At 32.7% G+C, this 24,120-nt stretch overlaps 1 protein-coding gene across 1 annotated transcript in view; it reads right to left on the bottom strand.

Annotated features, from left to right (window-relative positions):
- Window positions 1-24,120, bottom strand: part of LOC148618348 (histone acetyltransferase KAT8-like) — a 46,857-nt gene that overhangs the window by 3,846 nt on the left and 18,891 nt on the right. The window contains exons 3-9 of the mRNA XM_088577137.1: window positions 13,048-13,217; window positions 11,563-11,616; window positions 10,330-10,494; window positions 8,850-8,939; window positions 4,406-4,546; window positions 3,718-3,811; window positions 1,766-1,916 (exon numbers count right to left, since the gene is read on the bottom strand). Of these exons, the coding sequence (XP_088433263.1) occupies window positions 1,766-1,916; window positions 3,718-3,811; window positions 4,406-4,546; window positions 8,850-8,939; window positions 10,330-10,494; window positions 11,563-11,616; window positions 13,048-13,217 (865 nt within the window). The remainder of the gene's footprint in view (window positions 1-1,765; window positions 1,917-3,717; window positions 3,812-4,405; window positions 4,547-8,849; window positions 8,940-10,329; window positions 10,495-11,562; window positions 11,617-13,047; window positions 13,218-24,120) is intronic.

Genomic DNA, 24,120 nt, shown 5'->3' with positions numbered 1-24,120 from the left:
AAGTATATCCTGACTCATTCCTTATTTGTAAAGGATGTCATGATTAGTATATCCTGACTCATTCCTTATTCCTGCTCTATAGGAAGTTTATATAAGAGACCAACAAAAATTGTAACCACATTTTTTTTTATGATACCAAATTCAAGCAATAATTCTGATAAAGGAAACAAAGATTTTTGCAATGAAAATTTTGCATGTCAATATATAAATTGAAAAATTCAAGATTCCATAAAACAGAAAGTTGATAAAAGAGAAAAACAAAATTGTTACAACAAGTTTTAGCGTTCATGGTATAATATTTCTCTAAAATAAATTCTCCATATTGGTCTTTCTAAGAGCTATTTAATCAATAAAATGAATAGGAGTGTTGGAAGGCAGTTTTTGTGACCCAACCACCCTAACATAATTTTTAAGGAATAATGTACCTCCTGAATTCACCTCATATGGGGCTACATGTGAAAAAAAAAAAAACAAACTTTTTTACAAAAAAAAAACCAAAACAAAAAATTCAATAACTCAAAAATAGAATAAAAAATCATCACAAAAATGTATAAAGATCTTCAGAATAATATAAATAACAAGTGTGTAATGTTATGTAATTTAAAGTGTGTTTTATGCATTAATCATAAATTGTTTTGAAATATGGTGTGAAAAGTGAAAAAAAACACCACCTGTTTTAGTTACTAAGTCCAGTAACTCGAAAAGATTTAATCTAATTTTCACCAAAATGTGTACAGACTCTTTCACCATCATAAGAAACAATGTTAAATTTAAAAAAACTTAAGTTGTTCTCATGTTACTGTGCTACATGTTCATGATGGACAAACAGACACCAAACATTGTATACCACAATACGTCCTGTCAAAATTTTGACAGGCATATAAAAATGCACCTCAAATTTGAAAAGAGAATAATCAGTTGGATTAATTTGAGGTCAAACATAACCCAACGTAACTAATCAATCACAAATCAAATGGTTTATGATCAATTAGCTCTGCAAATTTTTAACTCTTTGATTGAACTCCCAAAAGTTTCATCCCCCATGATTTTGAACAGAAATACCACCACTTCCCCTAATTCCTTAACTGTTCAAGTCACAATCCTAAATATCAATCCCAGAGTTCCTGTAGTTGTAAGGCACCTTTTGGTATAATTTCATAAAGATCTATACAGTTATATTCAAATATTGAGAGGACGTGGAAGTGCCTACAGACAACCCTGATAGCATGATACCATTACGCAACCAATATTATTTGCAGTCGTATAAAAATTGATCATCAAAACCATAAATCCAACTGTCTAGAGAGCTCAATTAATAAGTGTTTAACATGGCTAATCAATCAATATATGATCAATGATAAGTTAGATAGATGAGTATTGTTGGGATGTGATCATGGAAAAATCCTCCACAATGTTACTGGATATAAATACAAACTTCTGAGGTCATATCTCATAGAAAACAAGATATTGAGATTGAATCCATCTCTGTTGGTCTGGCTGTAAACAACTAGTGGTAAAAAAATGTATTAACAGACATAAGTAAATCCACAAGCAAAATATCTGAATCCTATTTTTAAAATACAAAATAAAGTTACCGCTTGGACAAGTCCTGTTGTAGTTAAATAGCATTATTTGACCTTGTGATCAAAGCCTACACACAATAAATATTTACTATGGACTGAATATCAAGGTTCAAGATCAAAGATCAAAAATGGGAAGAAGAAAAAAAATATTTATCTTTTATTCTCATGTTTGAAATAATTACCTTAAATCCTTGACTGATAATGTTCCTCTAAAATCTCTAAGTATTTCTAACAGTACCCACGACCAATAACTCCTGTAACTCAGTTTCCCTAAATCTGACAGTGGCTTCTCAGGTGATCCAACAGTTCCTTCTAACTTTGACAACTCATAACCTGTAAAAACATTTTTTACAATCCTAACTACTCATCTATTACATGTACAGAATGACCAGATATTACCCGATTTGGCTAAATCTAATGGTTATATGCGAAAAACTTCTGTCTGACCATTAGGTTATATTTTTAGTAACTGTGGCCATGTTTTTCGATGGATCAAAAATCCCTACACAAGTTCTATGCAGAATACCCTAAGGAACTAAGTTTGGTTCAAATTGGTCCCCCAGTTTCAGAGAAGAATAGTTAAAATTGTTACAACAATTACAAAGACGACATACCCCAAGTGATGGCAATAGCTCACATGGCCCTTCAGGCCAGATGAGCTAAAAATGCAGGCAGGGATTTTCATAAGGAATCTAATAAAAGAAAACTGAAATCAGACCAAAACTGAAAAAGTTATAAAAGTTCAAGATAACCCTACCCTATCAAAGACATATTTCAAAACAGAATTTCAAAAGGAACAGACTGACATCTGAATTATAAAAATCAGATCTACATTAAGCTTTTTCTATCAATTTTAAAGATAACACCTATTTACCCACTTTTAGCCCATTATTTCCAAAATAGTTTGGGCAAAACCTCAAAACCTATAGGGCCCTCCCCCATGTTCCTAGGAGCAATGTGTTAAAATTTCAAAAAGAATGGATAAGTTTTACTCAAGTTTTTGTAAATAAACTAAAGTTAACAGACATCAACAATGATGTAACTGACAGGGTGATACCATTACATGACCGAAACAATTTTTTTGCTGTCATACAAAAAGTTGATTTTTTCAGGCATGGCCCTGTTTTGGACCCTCTGACACAAAAACAGACAAGCTTAATCTGTCAAAATTTCTAAAACAGAATTTCAAAAGGAATAGATTGACATATGAATCATAAAAATCAAATGAACAATAAACTTTTCCTATCAATTCTAATGATAGCACCCATTTCCCCCATTTTAGTCCCATATTTCCAAAAAGGGGTGGGGCCAAAACCTCCAAAAACTATAGGGCCCTCCCCCATGTCCCTGGGAACAATGTAAAAATTTCAATGGATAAGTTTTAATCAAGTTTTTATTGCAAAATGAACTGAAGTTAATGGATGATAACGAGGACAGGGTGACACCATCATACCACTCCAAAAAAAGGACAGGATGATACCATCATACCACTCCAAAAAAAGGACAGGGTGATACCATCATACCACTCCAAAAAAATGGCAGTCATATAAAAACAGGCTGCATATAACAGGCAATGTATAAATAGTCAGGGAGAACAATTTTATCATTTCCCACAACTGTATAAATTGTGAAATTATCTTGCCAAAACCTAAATTGCCTTTGAAGTTGACGCTATTGACGTCCTGTTTTCAGTGAATTATAAAGTCAAAGTGTAAGATCGCATGCACTGATCTACTATGTGTTATCTTTCTCTAAAACTTGCTTTATACACAAGAAATAGTAAACATTAGTGAAAGGTGACTACAGTATAAGTATTTTGACAAATTAAATTTGAACTAAGGGCATCATAATTTCATTAACTTTTTCAATCATTACAACTACAGGGAAAGCTGTTTCCATACAATTAAATATCTTTCCTTATTGTCTATGTAGAAGATTTCTACATTTTCTACAGTATCATTTAGCATACAAAATAAAAACAAATGTCAATCAAGTATCCAACCTTTAATTACAGTCATAAATGGCCTAAATATAAATATATATTGTAATAGTGAGCATTTATGACATTGTTAACAGCAATATCAAATGTTCACTATAAGATTATTACTTGAGTTAAACATTACTTTATACATACTGAATGCTATTAAGAATTTTCCATATCCTTTCCTTTGGAATGGTGGTAAGGTAAGGATACAGGCTACATTGTTACCATCTGGAGATTCTTTCTCCTAAAATACAATACTTTATATCAGAATTGATACACATGTTAAAATCTGTAAAAGAGTTTTTGCTGTTTGATTGAACCTATGTGAAGTAACATCTATACATGTACATTTGTTGTACTTTAGTCAGAATTAATTTTCACGATAATGATAAATTCACTGTCATGTTTAATGTAGAATGTGACTTTACGGATTATTTCTCATCAGAAACTCATTCTCTGCGATTCATTAGGAAAGTTTAAATATTTTTCTGTGAATATTACATTTCAAGATAAACTTTTTACATAATGATAGGCAGTACTACTGGTATCACATCAAAACTTTTGTATTCACCCATCTATAGGAGACAGATATAATACTTAGTATCAGAAGTGATGTACACATTTATAAAGCACAACACCTAACCTTAAAAATTTACATAAACTTATATGAACTGCAGTGAAAAATCTTGTCTTCGGGTAAAAAAAATGTCATACTAAATCCCTTTAAAAGACTTTTTCAATTTGGTGTTAGCCTACATTGCAAGTTGGACAAAGCATATTATGACATTTGAACTCTAACCATATATTCCATAAACAGAAGTTGTAGAGAGAGACTAACCTTAGAAAAATATCCCACAAGATGGCATCCTTGTCGATCAACCTCTGTCAGTATGTAAAATAGGAAAGGTTCAACATCAAAGTACAGAGTTTTATGGTCCAAGAACAATTTGGCCATCAGGCATAAGTTCTGACAGTATATCTATAAAATATGCAAAGTAATATGGAAGTAATCTAATACACAAAGAACATTAATACACAATCTATAAAAGAAATGGCAGAAAGTTTTTAGAAATGTTACTTTATATAGAGCATTTACCTTGGCTAAGGAAAAATAAATTTATTCTACATCAAACCTGATTAATAACTTGACTTATATTAAATGGTCAATCTGACTAAAATTAAATCTTCCATGCCATTTGAACGTCCAAATGTGGGAAAAAAAGTTAATTTAGGCCTATATTGAAGTAGAATTTTATCAGACAAAAGATCGATTTTTTGCACTTGATCCTTTAATTTATTTATCTTAATGCTGTATTTCCTATAAAAATGTGAAGGAAAGAAACCTATATTCATGCTAAAACATCATGTGAAGATCAGTAGCTACATAAGTTATTTGATATTTGATTTCGAAGCATGATAAAAATTAGCACAGGATGTATGAAATGGTTTCTAAAAAAAAATCAAAAGTCGGGAAAATCGGACATTTCCAGATTTGGCTGTAACTCAAATTTCTTAATTTTCCATTTTAAAACATACCTTTAAGATAGAAAATTGTTAGAAATAATCAAAATAAGTTTCGAAATACTCATTTTCAGCTGCAAAAGCTTTTAGTAAGAGGGTTTGACAAAAATAGGCCTTCGTTACTTTTGGCTATTAACTGTTTCATTTTAATCTCCAACCTTGTTTTTTAAGAAAGAAATTTGTACTACATCTGAAACATATTATTAAGACATTTCAACATGATTTCAAGAAAATATAAACAAGAGGCTCCCTTGAACCTGAATCCCTCACCTGGTTAAATTTTTGCCTTTCAAGGGCAATAACTGTAACAAGAAGTTGTCCTGGAATTTTGACTCCATGAAGACTTTGGTATGACATACCATGAGGATTATTTCATCAATCGAAAGTTTCATTCTATCCATAATAGTTTTCAAGATATTGATTGAAAACTGCAAAAATCGTAATTTTTGGCCTTTCAAGGGCAATAACTCTTATATGGAGTTGTCTGGCAACTTTGATCCCTGGAGGCTTTTGTAGGCCTTATAAGAATCATTTCAGCAATGAAAGTTTCATTCTATCTATCATAGTTTTCAAGATATGGGCTGAAAACTGTAAAAAAAAAAAGTCAAAAAGAGACTTTTGTAGGCCTTATAAGGATATTTCAGCAATTGAAAGATATTGACCAAACCTAACGGTTTTGGAGATATATGCAGAAAACTACTGTAAGACCCTTATGTTCTATTTTTAGTAAAGGCGGCAATGTTTTTTAATCGATCAAAAATCCAAACGGTCATTTTATTAAGGACACCCTAAAAAACAAAAATTAAGACTTTCATTGAATTCTGTATAGTAGTGTCTAAGGAAAATATTTTTTAAAGTAATAACATCAAAAACAGCAAAAAATGCCCAAAAAAGGGCAACAACTCCAACATGGGTCAACAGATTTTCACCAAAATTTGACCACAGATAGATCTCATCATGCTTAATACTTTTACCTCATCAGAATTTGGCTAAACCTAACGGTTTTGGAGATATATGCAAAAATCTGCTGTCTGACCCCTATGTTCTATTTTTAGTAATGGCGGCCATGTTAAGGATATCCTAAAAAACAATTATACCAACTTTCATTGAATTCTGTATAGTAGTTTTTGAGGAGAAGATTTTTGAAAGTAATAACATCAAATACAGCAAAAAATGTCCAAAAAGGGCAAAAACTCCAGCATGGGTCAACAGATGTTCTATTTTTAGTAACGGCGGCCATGTCATTTTGTGCAGGATACTCTAAGGAACAGTCATTATAAGTTTCATGCAAATCTATTCAGTAGTGCCAAAGGAGAAGATGTTTGAAGAAATTGTAAATGACCGTTGCTGTCATCCCAAGATGGAGGATGGAAATTTGGGTAAGAATATTTTTCTGTATAAAGTTGTCTATTCAGATAAATATTACAAATAGTGAGTCATTCATCAAAGTTATCTGAAGTGGAAGCATATGGGTAAAATGCATGATTAATGAGAAATTACAAAGTAAAAATATCAGCATGACCATTTGACACTAGGCAGGAAATATTCACTGACAGAAGATTTGCATGTTCTGTCAGGTGTAACTGATTATAGAGGATTAGCATGTTCTGTCAGGTGTAACTGATTATAGAACATTTGCATGTTGTCAGGTGGTTATAGAGGATTAGAATGTTCTGTCAGGTGTGACTGATTATAGAAGATTTGCAAGTTCTGTCAGGTGGTTATAGACCATTTGCATGTTCTGTCAGGTGTAACTGGTTATAGAAGATTTGCATGTTTTGTCAGGTGTAACTGATTATAGACGATTTGCATGTTCTGTCGGGTGTAACTGGTCATAGAGGATTAGCATGTTCTGTCAGGTGTAACTGATTATAGAACATTTGCATGTTGTCAGGTGGTTATAGAGGATTAGAATGTTCTGTCAGGTGTGACTGATTATAGAAGATTTGCAAGTTCTGTCAGGTGGTTATAGACCATTTGCATGTTCTGTCAGGTGTAACTGGTTATAGAAGATTTGCATGTTTTGTCAGGTGTAACTGATTATAGACGATTTGCATGTTCTGTCACGTGTAACTGGTCATAGAGGATTAGCATGTTCTGTCAGGTGTAACTGATTATAGAACATTTGCATGTTGTCAGGTGGTTATAGAGGATTAGAATGTTCTGTCAGGTGTGACTGATTATAGAAGATTTGCAAGTTCTGTCAGGTGGTTATAGACCATTTGCATGTTCTGTCAGGTGTAACTGGTTATAGAAGATTTGCATGTTTTGTCAGGTGTAACTGATTATAGACGATTTGCATGTTCTGTCACGTGTAACTGGTCATAGAGGATTTGCATATTCAGTCAGGTGATTATAGAAGATTTGCATGTTCTGTCAGGTGTAACTGATTATAGAAGATTTGCATATTCTGTCAGATGATTATAGACGATTTGCATGTTCTGTCGGGTGTAACTGGTCATAGAGGATTTGCATATTCAGTCAGGTGATTATAGAAGATTTTCATGTTCTGTCAGGTGTAACTGATTATAGAAAATTTGCATGTTCTGTCAGGTGTAACTGATTATAGAAGATTTGCATATTCTGTCAGATGATTATAGAAGATTTGCATGTTCTGTCAGGTGTAACTGGTCACAGAGGATTTGCATATTCAGTCAGGTGATTATAGAAGATTTTCATGCTCTACCAGGTGATTGTAGAAGATCTGCATGTTCTGTCAGGTGTAACTGATTATAGAAGATTTGCATGTTCTGTCAGGTGTAACTGGTCGTAGAAAATTTGCATGTTCTGTCAGGTGTAACTGATTATAGAGGATTAGCATGTTCTGTCAGGTGTAACTGATTATAGAACATTTGCATGTTGTCAGGTGGTTATAGAGGATTAGAATGTTCTGTCAGGTGTGACTGATTATAGAAGATTTGCAAGTTCTGTCAGGTGGTTATAGACCATTTGCATGTTCTGTCAGGTGTAACTGGTTATAGAAGATTTGCATGTTTTGTCAGGTGTAACTGATTATAGACGATTTGCATGTTCTGTCACGTGTAACTGGTCATAGAGGATTTGCATATTCAGTCAGGTGATTATAGAAGATTTGCATGTTCTGTCAGGTGTAACTGATTATAGAAGATTTGCATATTCTGTCAGATGATTATAGACGATTTGCATGTTCTGTCGGGTGTAACTGGTCATAGAGGATTTGCATATTCAGTCAGGTGATTATAGAAGATTTTCATGTTCTGTCAGGTGTAACTGATTATAGAAAATTTGCATGTTCTGTCAGGTGTAACTGATTATAGAAGATTTGCATATTCTGTCAGATGATTATAGAAGATTTGCATGTTCTGTCAGGTGTAACTGGTCACAGAGGATTTGCATATTCAGTCAGGTGATTATAGAAGATTTTCATGCTCTACCAGGTGATTGTAGAAGATCTGCATGTTCTGTCAGGTGTAACTGATTATAGAAGATTTGCATGTTCTGTCAGGTGTAACTGGTCGTAGAAAATTTGCATGTTCTGTCAGGTGTAACTGATTATAGAAGATTTGCATATTCTGTCAGATGATTATAGAAAATTTGCATGTTTGGAACATTTATTTCTACACCAATGAATAAACTGAGATTAATTGATAAGTTAAATTTCTTTTTTCAGAAGAACTCCTTACATGCTTTTCAAAGTGATACTTTTAAAAAAAATTAACTTTACATGGAAATAAATGGCAGGTTTCACCAAAAATCAAGTTTTAATTCGACTGATAGCCTACCTTGCTTTCTTTACCATCCACTTCAAACACTGACACTGTCCCTTTTCTATATATCTCTTTCCCTGGAGGATGTCTGAAGATACACTGTGTCTAAAACAACACCATGACAATTGCAAATATATGATTTTACAAGAATTGCTAATCTTTTGTCCTACAGTTAAACCTCTCCTAACCAAACAGCAAGGGGACTTAGGGTTTTGTTCAGTTTTCTCAGTGTCTCTTACAACCAGACAGTTTTGTTCTACTTTAAGGTCTCAGAGCAGTAACTGACAGTAATTTTATACTGCACATAGACCATTTTTCATCTGTTTTGTTGACAATGTTATGACAAAGTCAAACTGTTCGCCTTAAGATATTTTACGAAGATTTTATTGACAATCTGTTATAAAAATTGGTCTGTCAATTAAAAAGTTCACAAAAGATTCTAATATAATATAATGATAAACAGGTATTACGGTGGAAAAGTAAATAGATTTTCCAGCCTTTTCACTATGATTGTAAACTGAATTGGAAATACATGACAGATGAAACATGTAAGAAGAAAAAAAGAAAAGATTGAAATGTTTTTATCCATATTGTAAGGTAGAAAGATAAGCATAAGCTATGCATGTGTAATCAATCAACTCAATATGTCCAAGATCAGAAAAAAATTCTAATTTGTGTTACTTCTCAACACAATTTATATGGATTAAAATCAATTTTAAAAAAAGATTAAACTTTAAATTAATGTTTTAATTAATTCATTCATTCATTCACCCACAATGTACATACCTGTTAACATTTCATTAATTACAGGTGAGTGATCAATTGGCCCAAGTTATAATTAAGCTTCAGAGGTGTCAAGGATCAATTAATGAGATAATTAACTTTTGATTGGCAGGGTCTGTTTACACCGGTAACAAATACTTATTGATTAGTGGAAGAAATACAGAAAGAGTTTGGAATTTGAAATCAACAGGAATTGGTTTAGACAGGTAAAATTATTACAGTTTGAATAGGAAATTATATATAACTTCGAAATTAGTCCTGTTCAGAGTTAAATTTGCTTTTCTCAGTGTTCGGTTTACAGTTTTCACTGTGTGATTTTTTAACATGATCTACAAGTTTAAATGCCAGACACACCATTGCCTTAGTTTGACAAATATATAATATGATGATGAAAGGAAGATTTTATATCTAAAAAATATCAGTGTTTGTTCCTCTGTTTACTCTAACCATCATATGTTTTCTCTCATTCACAGCAAGTGACTCAATACAAGTAATAATTAAATTTTCATGAACAGTTTCCTATTTTTGAAGTTTCCTACAATTTTCATTGAAGGTGTCAAATTATTTTTTCAATCTCGATAATAAAATTTAGATTTCAACAGGCTGGTACAAGTTGAAAATCCAAATTTTTACTGTGTCAAGTGCAGAAGTTATTTAAACCACTCCCACCTGAAGATTTAAACAATTTCCAACTACAAGAGAATCTATCTACCTGATGATATCTGTATGATTTTTCTAACTTCATGTACTTGAGACAATATTCACATATCCACAACTTAGGTTGTTTGCCATACTCCTCAGGGTAGGGTGAGAAATACCAAGCATCTATTTCATATTTTCCTATCTGTATCTTGTCAATGTACTTCACTTTGGTTATCTAGAACAATTCAAAACATATACCAATTAGAAAGATCTGGAATGCTCCATTAGTGTTAAGAAATCCGTCTTTTCCTGAGTGAAGAGAGTGAATAGAGAAAAAGACATAAAAGGAAGATTTCATTTATTATTATTGTTTGAGGATTCAAATTTACTTTCAGGAATGAAAGGGACCACTACTGGACCTTTTTTTTATTCTAAATGAAAGGTCCTAAATAAGAGTAAATGTAAAATATTGTTGGTCCAGAACCACAGTAAATGAAATATCATGGTCCTACATGTCATCAGAGATAAGGGTCCAAGACATTTGAACAGGACTAATTTGAACTCCTGCCATATGTAATTGTATAAAAACAAACCTTTCATTTTCTCCATTAAACAGTTTTGAGAAACAATGTCACTATTGACAAACAAATGTTACCCATTTTTGTCCTTATGGTATAATGCTGACAAAGCAGAAACAGCTCGGGACAATGTCAATACTGCTATAAAGAAATAAGGCCAGCAGAGATAAGTGCACATGCCTGTATCTTCATTAGCCAATCATCATGAGAAATAAGAATTCTGTGAGCAATGGCTCACTAGTGATACCCCTGCTTTCAATCACTAAATCAGGAACATAAAAAAGTCCTCAGTGAACAGGAAGTTGTTGATGTTTTTTTTTTTTAATGGATCCCACAATAAAAAGAATGTGTTAAGATTTCAAGCCATTGTGATGAGTAGTTGTGAGAAATTCAACTTTCAAAAATATTAAGTAAAAAAAAATTCACTAAGTCCCTTGTAAACAGGAAGTTGTCAAATTTTTCCAAAAATGAATCCCAGCATATGACATATCCTCATACAGGAAAAATGTGTTAAAATTTCAAGCTGCTGTAATGAGTAGTCGCTGAAAAAAACTGTGACGTAAAAAAGTGTTACAGAAACACAGATAAGGGTAAAACAGAATACCCCTATCCTTTGGAGAAGGGTGTAGGATTAAATTTTAGGTATCAGAACTTTGATATGCTATCAAAATCATTAAAGTGATTCCTATAGCTCTTCCTCCAATAATACAATCAGTACAGCTTACAGCTTCATGTTCTTTCTCTAAAGCTGCTGTTGTAGGGTCCATCTCAGCATAAGTCTGAAAATACATTAAATTTTCAATATTGAAATTGACTACCAAAACATAATTTGTGTTAGTAATAAGTAATAATAGTAAATAATAGCAGTGCTCCAGATCTCCTACCTTAAAGACTGTTTTAATGCACATTACCAAAAGTATATGTGTAAAAACAAAAATATCTACACATATTGTGAGTTGTTTACAAAACTGTTATGTTCTGAAAACTAATTTTCAGTCCAAAATTTTATTAATTACAGTGTTCTAAGATTAAACTTTCATGCACCTGGAACAAGTGCAATATTGGTGTGGAAAAGTTGATTATGATGCCACTTTGGTGAGTAGAAAGCTTGTTTTTTTGAAGGATTTGTTAAGTTAGGAAAGCAAACTCCCAGAGTTGGAAAGTTAATCTTCATTTAATCTAACCATAGACCCGAAAATAAATAGGTGGCTTCTTAACCTATAAAGCATTCCCAGAGTTGGAAAGTTAATCTTCATTTAGAGCTTTAAACCTAAAATTTTGAAAAATCCTGATACTGTAGTACAAGTACACCATGACCTTTGACCAATTGACACCTAACCACTAGGTCACTTCCCCTTCCCAAATGCTCCCACCTGTTAAAGTTTGATTTCAGTCCATGAAGGCAGTGTAAAGTTGACCCAGTCTAATTTTGTAAAACTTAAAATTAAAAGTTGAAATTTGTTGGATATACTACTGTTTAAATGTAGTTAAGCATTTATACATAGACAGATGTAATACATGTAATGGTAAACAAGTGTAATTTAAATGAAAAAAGATATCCGGAAGGTTTCAGTCGCCTGCCGTATTAGGATCTCTCCTCAGCATCAGCTGGCTGATTTTCGAAATTCAATATTTGGCAGGAACTAAAATTGCAAGAAAATGAATCGAAAAGGATTATTATTATTACCTTTTTTTCCACCTCCTCCATGCATGCTTTCATCCTGTGCTTGTTTCTAAGTGCTTGATATTTTATAAAAGTATTTGGCTGTTGGTTTCGGAAAGACACCCCTGATTGGTACTAAAACTCAGTAATACTTTTTTCAGTATGTTACCATGGCTACTGGTTTTTACGACAATATTCACTAATTTTACTTACGAATTACTTGAACCACCAAACACCAAAGATTAGAAAAATATGTACTTTTTTATGAAAAAAGACAAGGAACATTGACACTGAAATCAATTAAGCAACCACAAAATATCAATGTATAGAAAATATCAAAAATACCAATAATGGGTGATCAAATCATTAAATAGTGACTTTTTTGTGTGTGTGTGTGGGGGGGGGGGCAAATTTTATTAGTTCTTAAGAAAAACAACATGGCTGATACATGTAACATACATGTACAAGTGCAAAAAAAAATGTACATACAAAACAGTAGACGATTGATTAATTTGTTCTAAGGACATGAGAACTAATGGAAATATACCTTTTGGACATGATTGATTTCATCATGTTTTCTTTTCTGATTCCTGGTAATTTTTCTATCATCAGTGAGGTCTGTCATAGTGATGGATACATCTTTACAATGTTGGTCTTCAATCTTGTTACTCATATCTAATCTGGACATGTCTACCCATTCATCCAACCTTCTGTTGACTACAATCAAAATATAAAGTTATCAGTCTCTTTCAACTTTAATTCCTTGTCAAATACAGTCAAACCTCGGTAGCTCGAACTCCAAGGGACCATTGAAATGTGTTCGAGTTATCGGGAGTTCGAGAAATTGAAGTTCGTCTATTTCCGGATTTTTATCGGTGCCGGTCCGAGTTCGACTTTATCGTTAGAAATTGCCTACTTCCTACGAATTTGTGTTAGTTCGCGGATCTTTTTTGTTCGCTTTCGGAAGATAATGTTTATTTGTGGACATTAAAAATGCTGTGTTCGCTTTTAAAAACGTTCAGAGTTCGCGTTCCTTGGTCAATAATTTATTTTCATCCGATTCATGCTTTTACCATACCGACTTCGGGACATTCTCGAAATTCAATCTGTGTTACGTTAAAGATCAAAACTACCTAATTAGTGATGACTTAAATTTTACCTGTAATTAACTAAAATGACACTGATTAATGATAGGGTTTCAGTTTTTCACACCTTTTATTACCCAAGCTGACAAAATTGCTGACGAGTTCGAGCTAGTGAGGGTTATTCCCTTAGATATATTACCGAACGGACCGACTAGTCAGTTCGAGTGTTCCAGGAATCCAAGGTTATTTATATTGATTATATAGGAGAAAATTTTTGTACTTTGAAATGTGTTCGAGCCATCCGAGTTCGAGCGAGTGAAGTTCGACTGTAGTTTGACTTAAAAACACAAAACACAATGGGGACTAGAATTCTGTAAATGGTGTAAATTTTTTCTATTAAGAGGGTCATGAACTTGTGAACTTCTGAACAACCATACTAAGACTTCTTGCAGGACAAAAAACTATTGATGTATTTGTTGTAACATTATTTCTTCATTTGTTTCTGTATAAAAAAATGCAAAAAATATTTCTATGGTTCATGTAGTACTAATGGCTAAATATAACTTGGGTGTAGTAAAAGAATCTAGCCCCTTAGACAAATGATAAATTGGGACTTGGATACATTGGCAGAATCTAGCCCCTTTGACAAATGATAAATTGGACATGGACACAGTGGCAGAATCTATCCCCTTTGACAAATGATAAATTGGACATGGACATGGACACAGTGGCAGAATCTAGCCCTTTAGACGAATGATAAATTGGACATGGACACAGTGGCAGTTCTAACCCCATTGACTAAATTGGACATGGATACAGTGGCAGAATCTAGCCCCTTAGATAAATGATAAATTGGACATGGACACAGTGGCAGAATCTAGCCCCTTAGACAAATGATAAATTGGACATGGACATGTTATGGCCGAAATTGGAATATGGCCCATTCGAGAATGGGACGCGTCCTGAATTGGAATAACGCGAGATTCAACATTATTACGATTCAGGTCGTCCGATTCCAGAATGGGACGATCTCATTTAAATATATTTCAGTGCATATTTCGAGATTTGTAAAGGGAACTTGGTAAATTACTTCTTACCACTTTTTTTCATGTTTAATTAAAAAATTGCTATAGAACAACACCTTATTTATCCATAAATCCCTAAAAAACGGTGCATTTAAGTGATTTTTCTTTTTACACTCAATAATTTTACTGAACTTTAAACAATAAGCGGGTATACCACCTGCTATATATTCATTCATTTACTTGTGTTACTTTTTATGTATTATTTTAATTACTTTATGTTCTTTTTTGTGTTTTTCTTTTTTCCATGTCTGGTCTTTGTCCCTTGATTACATTCTTTTGATTTCCGATAGAATTTTGGTTCCCTTAATTACTTTTTAACTATACACCACATTATTACCATATATTTTATTTTATATTGTTTAATTTTGTTGCTATAGAAATATTTCTATTTGAATTTATTTCTTTAATAATTTGATTTTTATGTATATAACCGTAAAAAAAAATTTGTTCAGCATTTATAATTTTACATTGGACAAGGGAGCTGAAAAAGAATTGTAGTCACATTTCTGTTCTTTTTTTCGGCTACGTGTTTAGCATGATGGAATATTTTATTCCTAATTGACTTTATCACATATCATGATGATGCTAATGATATGCAAAACACTAGTAATGTTTGATATATTTAAATAGGTTGGCAATATTGTATTACAGATAATTAAGGTCTTTCCCATTTCAATGGGAAGACCTTCTTGTATTTCTCCTGATTAATATTATTATTCTTTTTTTTTCCGCTAGGCATTTTGCCAAAGTTTTGGCTGAACGTATCACGACAAGATTTTGACAATCTTTTGCAATCTGACAGGGGACTTTGGAATTCACCCTATGAGACGTGATCATTTGTCGGTCCAGAGTTACCTGCCCCGTAGCGGAAAAACTAATTTTGCTAAAATTTCTGAAACCGTTTTAGATACACACAAACCGAAAGCTCCATATTTTTTAGAAACCCGGGGCAGTACTATTTGACAAAGTATCGAAAAGATTTGAGGTTTCCCTGGTTACGGGATTTCGCGACCTAAAATGAAACTGTTCGGTTGGTCACTAAACTTTTAAACCATAAGTCGTATAGACTTGGGACCTTCACTGTTGATCTTAAATGATTTGTAGTATGTTTTTGTATTTCTTGGTTCTTTGTCAAACTTTGATAAGATATTTTACCTCATTTGTATGGTCATTTCTGAATCTTTATTGGGCACTTTTTTTGCTGTAGTTTTTTTTGTTTAAGTCTTTGTAGTATGAGTTATTACTACTGGTAATGCGGGATTTACTGTCTAAATATGTATCTATATAGGAAAACTCTCCACCGACATTTGGAACTATATTCGTATACAACCAATTTCATTAGTGATGTCTTTGCCGGTTTTGGTTATTGAAAATTACCTCTCTTTGAAAATTGGTCCACACCTTGAAAACAACAGTTCTGACCGTAGTTAATGCATTTGTTTAATAAAACTAATCTAAAAAAAGAATATGGATTAAGATTTTTCTAAAGTAATCCAACAATCATGATTTATGTAATGAAAATGTGATAATGGAGTATGATTGTCTCGTGCTCAAGGGTAATTGCTTTTAATCAGAAACCTTCACTACATTTATCAAAGCTTCAAATGAATCCATGAATGCATATTTAGTTGTATGACAAATATTTATTTTGTTTGAAACAGTGAACGTAATCAGTATAACATATGCGGTCAAAGCGCTGTAACTCCAAATGTTAAGTGGAAAAATTGAATCACGGAAATAAAGAATAATGAAGTTTAAATTTTCTTGTATTTTCTTACAGTTCAAACTGATGGCTTTCGCTTTCTACTGCAAGGATAATTTAATTTGAACTTTGTTTTTTGTTGTTGCGACCTCCAGTATTACTTTTTTGTTAACCCCCTCCTTTTCGTTGATGTGTGCAAAAAGTTGTAATATGTATTCACGTTTTCCGAATTGTTTGATTAATGTGACAAATTAACATATTTTATTTTGAAAATCATTCGTGAAGTAATAATCCTGTAAAAGATTGTAAGTAATTTTGGGCATTTCTAGTATTCTCACACTTCACCTTTAAAATGAATACAATAACAGGTTACAGACCACCAATTCAACCAATGAGCATTTGGAACGTACGCAAAAATAGTCCTACGCAGAAATTACCCCTGTTCCTCATAGTGCTGTGAAAAAAGTTCTCATCTTATTTAAAAAATTTAAACAGTTTCTGAAAGGAAAAACATTTCTGTATATTTTATAGGTGCATTTTGCTTCTTGTGATGTGAAGCCTAATCTCCATAATGATTTTTAAATATACCCCTATCTTGTGAAAACACTGGGATTTCCCATGCTATTTATAGACCCTTCACTTCCGGTGACCAGTACTGCACTGCAAGTCTGCTAACCCCACATGCCATTCTGAGGATTGTGAGCTGACATATGTAGAATCATGCTGATATATAGTCCTCTGCAGGTTAAAGTTAAGGTAAAGTCCAGAGAAGCCATTGAATATTGTGAAATTAGCATAGAAGCCTATGGAAAGTGGAATTAGTGGTTTTTAGCCTAACAAAATCCAGTACTGTAAATAAGTAACGATAAATCATGGTGCTGTAACTGGAGTCTTCTGTGTGTGCAAGTTTCTCAGTGAAAATGACGAGTTAATACTTCACAATCTAAGACAACAACAATACCAATCTAACTGTTTAAGTAGTGTGATCTTTTAATAAATGATAGTATTTGAATGTTCGATGAATAATTTGCTTCTCTAGACTTACGTCAATAACTACTACCTATGACCAAAGCTCATACAGTACACCCCGCGTGGATTGTTCGTGCACTGGGCTCTATCATTAAACACTGTGAATAAGAACTACATGTGGAAGCACACAGTTTTTTTTTTTAACAAAGTACAAATTCATGTAAAACAATGGTAAATAACGCTTATAAATGCGGATCGCATGTGAGTAAATTAACCGGTTCAGCTAGTTAACTGGAGGTGACTGGCTTTAACTAAAATACTTTAACATTGTTTTGGGAAAGTGTGGGATTTAAAATCACAACTGTTGACCAACCTTAATTACTAATTTACAATTCAACACGGCTCGACGATCGACAGAAAACCAATAAGTATAAATGTTTTAGTGTATAAAAAAGCCTAAATATCCAAAATCATTCCATAAATCGGCAGGCCAAAAATTCCAAAAGTATTCTCCGAAATGTTTCATTCCTTTGAGAAAACCGGTAAAACCGTAAATTAGTGAAGCATTAGCCTGTGTAAACGGTGAAAACCGTTCACATTACGATAAATACACCATGAATTCAGGTTTTCAGTGTACAAGTTCGCCCATACAATCGAATGTTTCATATCAACCGTATCCACATTTTCCACAATTTCCAAGCACTCCCCCGCCTCCCCCTCGACCACCAATATCGCTCGGGATCGAAACATTACTTTTAGAGATGAATGATAGATTGAAAGGGGTCGAAAATAAACTGACAAAACTCGATTCAATTGAGCAACGTATAAATAGTGTAGACACGAAATTCAAAAACGTTGATAAAGAGTTGACTCAATGTAAGGACAGAATACGTACTCTAGAAGAGAGCGCCCAGTTTTTGTCAAATGTCCATGATGAGCAAAAATCGATCAAAAGTTAACTAGATAATCTAACGAAGGCAATAGAATCAAACAAATGCATGAATAAAGATGTTGAATATGTCAAAGATAGACTTGTCGACGTTGAAATGCAACATTTTAAGAACAATTTACTTTTTTTCGGTATAGTCGAAAAACCGATGACGAGCGACGGTATGGACACGAACGAGAGCGAGGAGAAGAGAGATGCCACGGAGATAGGTAACGCACAAGCAGAAAGACCACAAACCGAAAATCGAATTCAAAAGGAAAAAAACGATGAAAACTGTGTTGAGCAAATTCTCGATTTTTGCGAAAATATGCTAAAGATTAAAAACGCGAGAAACGAGTTACGCATTGAAAGTGCCTTCCGACTAGGGAAGAAGAAAACGAATGCAGAAAGGCCCAGGCCAATTGTCGTGAAATTCGATTCATTAACTGATAGAGACTTAGTTAGGAAAGTGTCAAATCGTTTAAAAGGCTCTACACTTGGGATCAGTCCGCAATATCCACCCGAGGTTCTAGAAAAAAGGAAAAAACTTCTTCCTATATTGTTTCAGAAGCCACGGGAAAAAATTAAGGCGTATCTTATGGACGACAAGTTGTTCGTGGAAGGAAAGTTATGGGAGGGATAGGAAGTTGCGGAGGGTGACCAAAGTGAAATCTATAATTCAAAGATTAAAATTTGTTCATGGAATATTTCGAAGGGCCTGGTTAAAAAACTCGCTAGTGTGGAATTCATAGATATATTGCGCAATAATGATATAGTATGTTTTAATGAATGCTTGGTTAAATGTCCTAAAGAATTTGATATAGATGGTTATGAAAAGAAATACGTGGCCAGACAAAAGTGCAACGGAGGTGGTGTTATTGTATTCTATAAAAAATGGTTAAATCCATATTTAAAATTCGAAAATTGCTGTGTTGATTGCATGATATGGTTTAGAATTGATCAAAATGTAATGTATGATGGTAAAGATTTATACTTTTGTGCAATTTATATGCCTCCTGACAAAAACATTTATTATACGAAATACAAAATAGACGTTTTCAACGCTTTAAAAGAACAGATTGAACATTATTCAACCCTAGGGAACATAGCCGTTATCGGTGATTTAAACGGACGAGTTGGTAACAAGCCGGACTTTATTGTGCAGGACAATCTGAATATAGATATAGTTAATAGGATCGAAGATCTAATTGATTACGATAATGATGAACCTTTAAATGATATTGAAAATTTTCGTTCCTAAACCAAAGTGTTCATGTAAAACGATAAATTATGATACGATACGATGGAATGACGAGTCGAGGGAGGAAATAAACCATGATCTTTTGGCAAACGCTCACAAGTTTGATGAACTGTGTCAAAGTATATCTCCTGATCCTGATAAAATCGATGACGCTGTATCGAATATGACTGAACTCTTATGTGATGTTTTTGAAAAATTTACAAAAACAAACGAATGGCGTACTGTTAAATGTGATAACTGTGCTAACGCTAACTCATTATGTAATATGAAACGTGATAAACCGTGGATAACAGACGAGTGTAAAGAATTCTATATAAACTATAAAAGTGCACTGAAAAGATTCAACGCAAATCGTTCAAATGAAAACAGACTTAAATTGAATTTAGAAAAACAAAAATATAAGACTATTGAGAATAAATTAAAACGACGTTATAAAAACGGACAAGGTGATATGTTTCAAAAGATGAAGAAGATCAACCCAAAACGATTCTACGGTAAATTTAAAAAACGGAAGAAGCGTATTAATAACGATTTATCAACAGATCAGTTTGTGAAACATTTTAAAAAAACTGATGACTTTAAGTGATGAAGATAATCCTGAAAGTGGTAACACTGATAATACATGTATTTATGATGAATTGGACATGCCTTTCACCAGTAAGGAATTAGAAGAGAGTGTGAAAAGATTGAATACAAATAAAACTCCAGGTGTAGATAATATTTTGAATGAATACATTTTAAAAAGTAAACCCGTAATATTACCAGTTTTGTGTAAACTATTTAACGCTATTCTTGAAACTAGACATTTTCCTGAACTTTGGGTAAAATGTGCAATAGTACCTATTTTTAAGAAGGGTGATGCTAATGACCCGGGAAATTACAGAGGCATATCGCTGGTGTCAAACTTAGATAAACTTTTTACTTCTATAATAAATGCAAGACTTACTAAGTGGAGTGAAGAACATAGTGTACTCACTGATGTGCAGTTTGGATTTAGACCGGGGTATGGTACCCACGACGCAATATTTGCTCTACATTCCATCGTATCTAAATCTTTAAAAAACAAAAAAAGGTTGTATTGTTGTTTCATTGACTACAAAAAAGCCTTTGATAGTGTTAACCATTCAAAATTATGGCTCAAATTATCTAGATCAGGTATAACTGGTAAATTGTTAGATTTAATCAAATCCATGTATGCAAAATTGAAGTCACGTGCTAAACATAACGGTACTTTTTCCGAATTCTTTGAGTGTAATGTTGACTTAATGCAAGGGGGGTCTTTATCACCTTTTTTATATGCACTGTATGTAAACGATATTGAAATACAATTGATAAAACAAGATTGTATTCCATACGAGTTGCAAGCTCTTAGTCTATATCTACTAATGTATGCTGATGATACAGTGATTTTTAGCGAAAGTAAAGAAGAGTTGCAAAAAATGATTGATGTCATTAATACATGTTCAAACCAATACAAGTTGTATGTTAATTTATTAAAGACTAAAATTGTTGTATTCAGACATCGAGGTATTGTCAAGACTGAAGAAAAATGGTTCATAGATAGAAAACCTATTGAAATCTGTGATGAATTTGTATATCTTACTGAATTTTACTGAAAGTCAAAAATTATTGTCTGATCAAGGACGGAAAGCTGTTTATCATTTATTCAGCAAGGTACGCGATGACTTTCAACACAGAGACAATGTTGTCCTTATTTGATACATATGTAACACCTATTTTGAATTACGGTAGTGAGGTATGGGGTAATCACAAAGCTTTAGATATAGAAACACTCCATTTGCATTATTTGAAAAGAGTTTTAAACGTAAAGAAAAGTACTACGAATTATATGGTATATTTTAAATTGGACAGAGTCCCTCTATATATAAGTAGATACTGTAAAATGATGAAATATTGGATAAAACTTTTAAAAACAGAAAATTGTGTGTTGAAAGGTTGTTATAATGAAATGTTAGCTTCCAGTTATGGAAAGCCAAATCATAAGATGAACTGGTCATGTAGAATAAGAGAGCTATTGTGTAAATATGCTTTTAATGATGTATGGTTAGCACAAAACGTAACTATGGAAAACGTTTTTATTGCTTTATTCAGGCAACGCCTTGTGGATGAATTTATATGTCAAGCTACTGCTTTTTTTGACACTTCACCAAAATGTCGTTTTTATAGATATATTTATGATAGATTCAATTTACAATTTTATCTTGATAGACTAATTAACTACAGATATAAGTATGTTATAACCAAATATAGAATAAACGCACATAGTCTAGCTATTGAATTTGGAAGATAGTATAATATCGACAGAAATGCAAGGATATGTAGAATGTGTCAACTAAATTGTTTTGAAGATGAGTATCATTTTGTTTTGGAATGTTCAAAGTATACTGATATACGTACAAAATATATCAAACCTTATTATTATAGACGCCCATCTTGTTATAAATTGATGCAGTTATTCTCTGTTAATAATATAAAAGAGTTAAATAACCTTGGAAAATACTTATTTTAGCTGAAATAATTAGAAATTCTTAAATATGTAATATGTTTGTCATGCTCCGCATTTTATTTTAATTTAATTGTATAGTATTGTATTATTATCCATGTTGTAGTCCTATAAGCTGTATTGCTTCTGGAATAAAGAATATATATAGGTTAGAAACAAAGACCTTACAGACTGTAACAGTCTTAAATTAGAGAAAATGTGTGATACACACCTGAACTGGCTATCTGTAGTAGAAGCGACAAACCGCGCCGCGCACTCGCTAAAATACTCAGTTAAAAATGAATCAACCAATCAGAGCAAGGATATCAACTCAAATGTTATGAACTCGATCTGAGTAAAACACGTTTTGAAATAAACTGAACTTATTTAAAATACTTAGACTCGAACATTTAACGTAAATAACCAAGGCAAGCTCAAAATGAAAGTTACGACTATTTACATCGGTAACAATGTCACATTGACCAAAGCCAAATCACGTGAACAGTTTGATAAGTAAACAATAATATTAGAATACCAACTAGCTACAGTCACCTCCGTTACAGTGCAATAATAAAAAATAGCCGCAATACACATTGACATCTCTTAAACCGAAATACGTTAAGTCTTCTTATTAATTAAGACAATAAATAAATAATGTGAATACGTTCATAGATGTGTCAGTTTCTGAAAGCTGTCTTTTAAAAAAATACTCCCACTACATTATTTTAAGGCGGCATAATACGTTCAATTTATAAATAGGCACCTACATCGCCGATGGCCGCGTTTTTAACAGTACAAATCACTATTTACGATCTTTAACTACAAAACAAGCCTATGCATCGCCTAACATTAAACAAAAGCCTAGCGGGAATATCACGATAATTTAACATGTATTAATAATTTTCAATTGTCATAAAAATAGAAAAATCAAAGTACTCATGTACTGAATCAATTTAAATTGACTGTTTCAGTTGCCTTAAAAAATCAAGAACAGAGACCAACTTCTTGGTTATCAAAACATTTAAACATTCATTGTACAGTAATACTGTAAAGTCACTTTGTTCCGACATTGTTGTCCCAACTTACACAACGGAGGCAAATAATTCACACTTATACGCAGTACTCATACTTTTGTAGAGACTTAAAAGTACGAATTTAGAGTTTACAATCTGAGTTTTATTTTTACCCCATTTGTTCAATACACATTCAAACAACACCTTTACAATGCATAATACATGGTTAAGTGTTTTTAGTATTCCATAGAGATGTGGCCATTTGACATGGGAGTGACAATTGAGACCCTTTGCTTTGGAATACTTTATAACTATCTCCCTTTGATTATTTTCTATTTTCATGAAAATCACAAGTTCATTTTGTTCTCAAATTATTGTATTGATGAAAGTGACAGAAAAAAAAGTTTATAACTTCACAGTTACTACTGAATTCATCTTTTTCTAAGAATCAGAACTATTTTGCAAATTTAATAATTTTCAAAAACCTCGCCTTTTAAAATATATGCAAGAAATAAGTAGTGTCGATCGACCCGTCGCTACAGGCTGTTATACAATGAGCCATCTGCCGTGAGGCAAAGGTATTTTCTTATGAACATGATTGCTGTCAGAAGAGAATTGGTGGGAAAGACCTTTCAATTGTTCTGGAACAATTGACCTTTTAATTTATATTTTCTATTAGTTCCACCATTTTCATCAGAATTAGAGGAAAAGAGTTATTATTTGTTCGTGGGTTGATTGAACTGAACAAGAATAAAGAACCATGAAAAGTCCTAAAGATTATTTTTTCCCTTTTTCTTAGGGTGTAATTCATTGTTACAATCACTACGAAATCTATCTGGCAAGGTTTAATAATAAAGTTCTTTTTCCACTTTTATTCGTACGAAAGTTTTTACGTTTTCCTATTTAGCTGTATTTGCATATATTTTTTAATTGGGAGTTCATACTTTTCAAAACTTGTGGAAAGTTCGACCTCGTTATAGGGATCAAACTGCACTAAAATATTTACATTATATATTTAAATTGAAGATGTGTACCAAATTAAAAAAATATTAATACATGTATTTGTTTAAATAT

This window comes from Perna viridis, chromosome 4, assembly GCF_037379345.1.
Source record: "Perna viridis isolate PV_CMFRI_1.1 ecotype Kerala chromosome 4, ASM3737934v1, whole genome shotgun sequence".
In the NCBI taxonomy this organism is placed as follows: Eukaryota; Metazoa; Mollusca; class Bivalvia; order Mytilida; family Mytilidae; genus Perna; species Perna viridis.
Note: the sequence above shows the minus strand (reverse complement) of the source record. Positions and strands in the feature narration are given on the sequence as shown.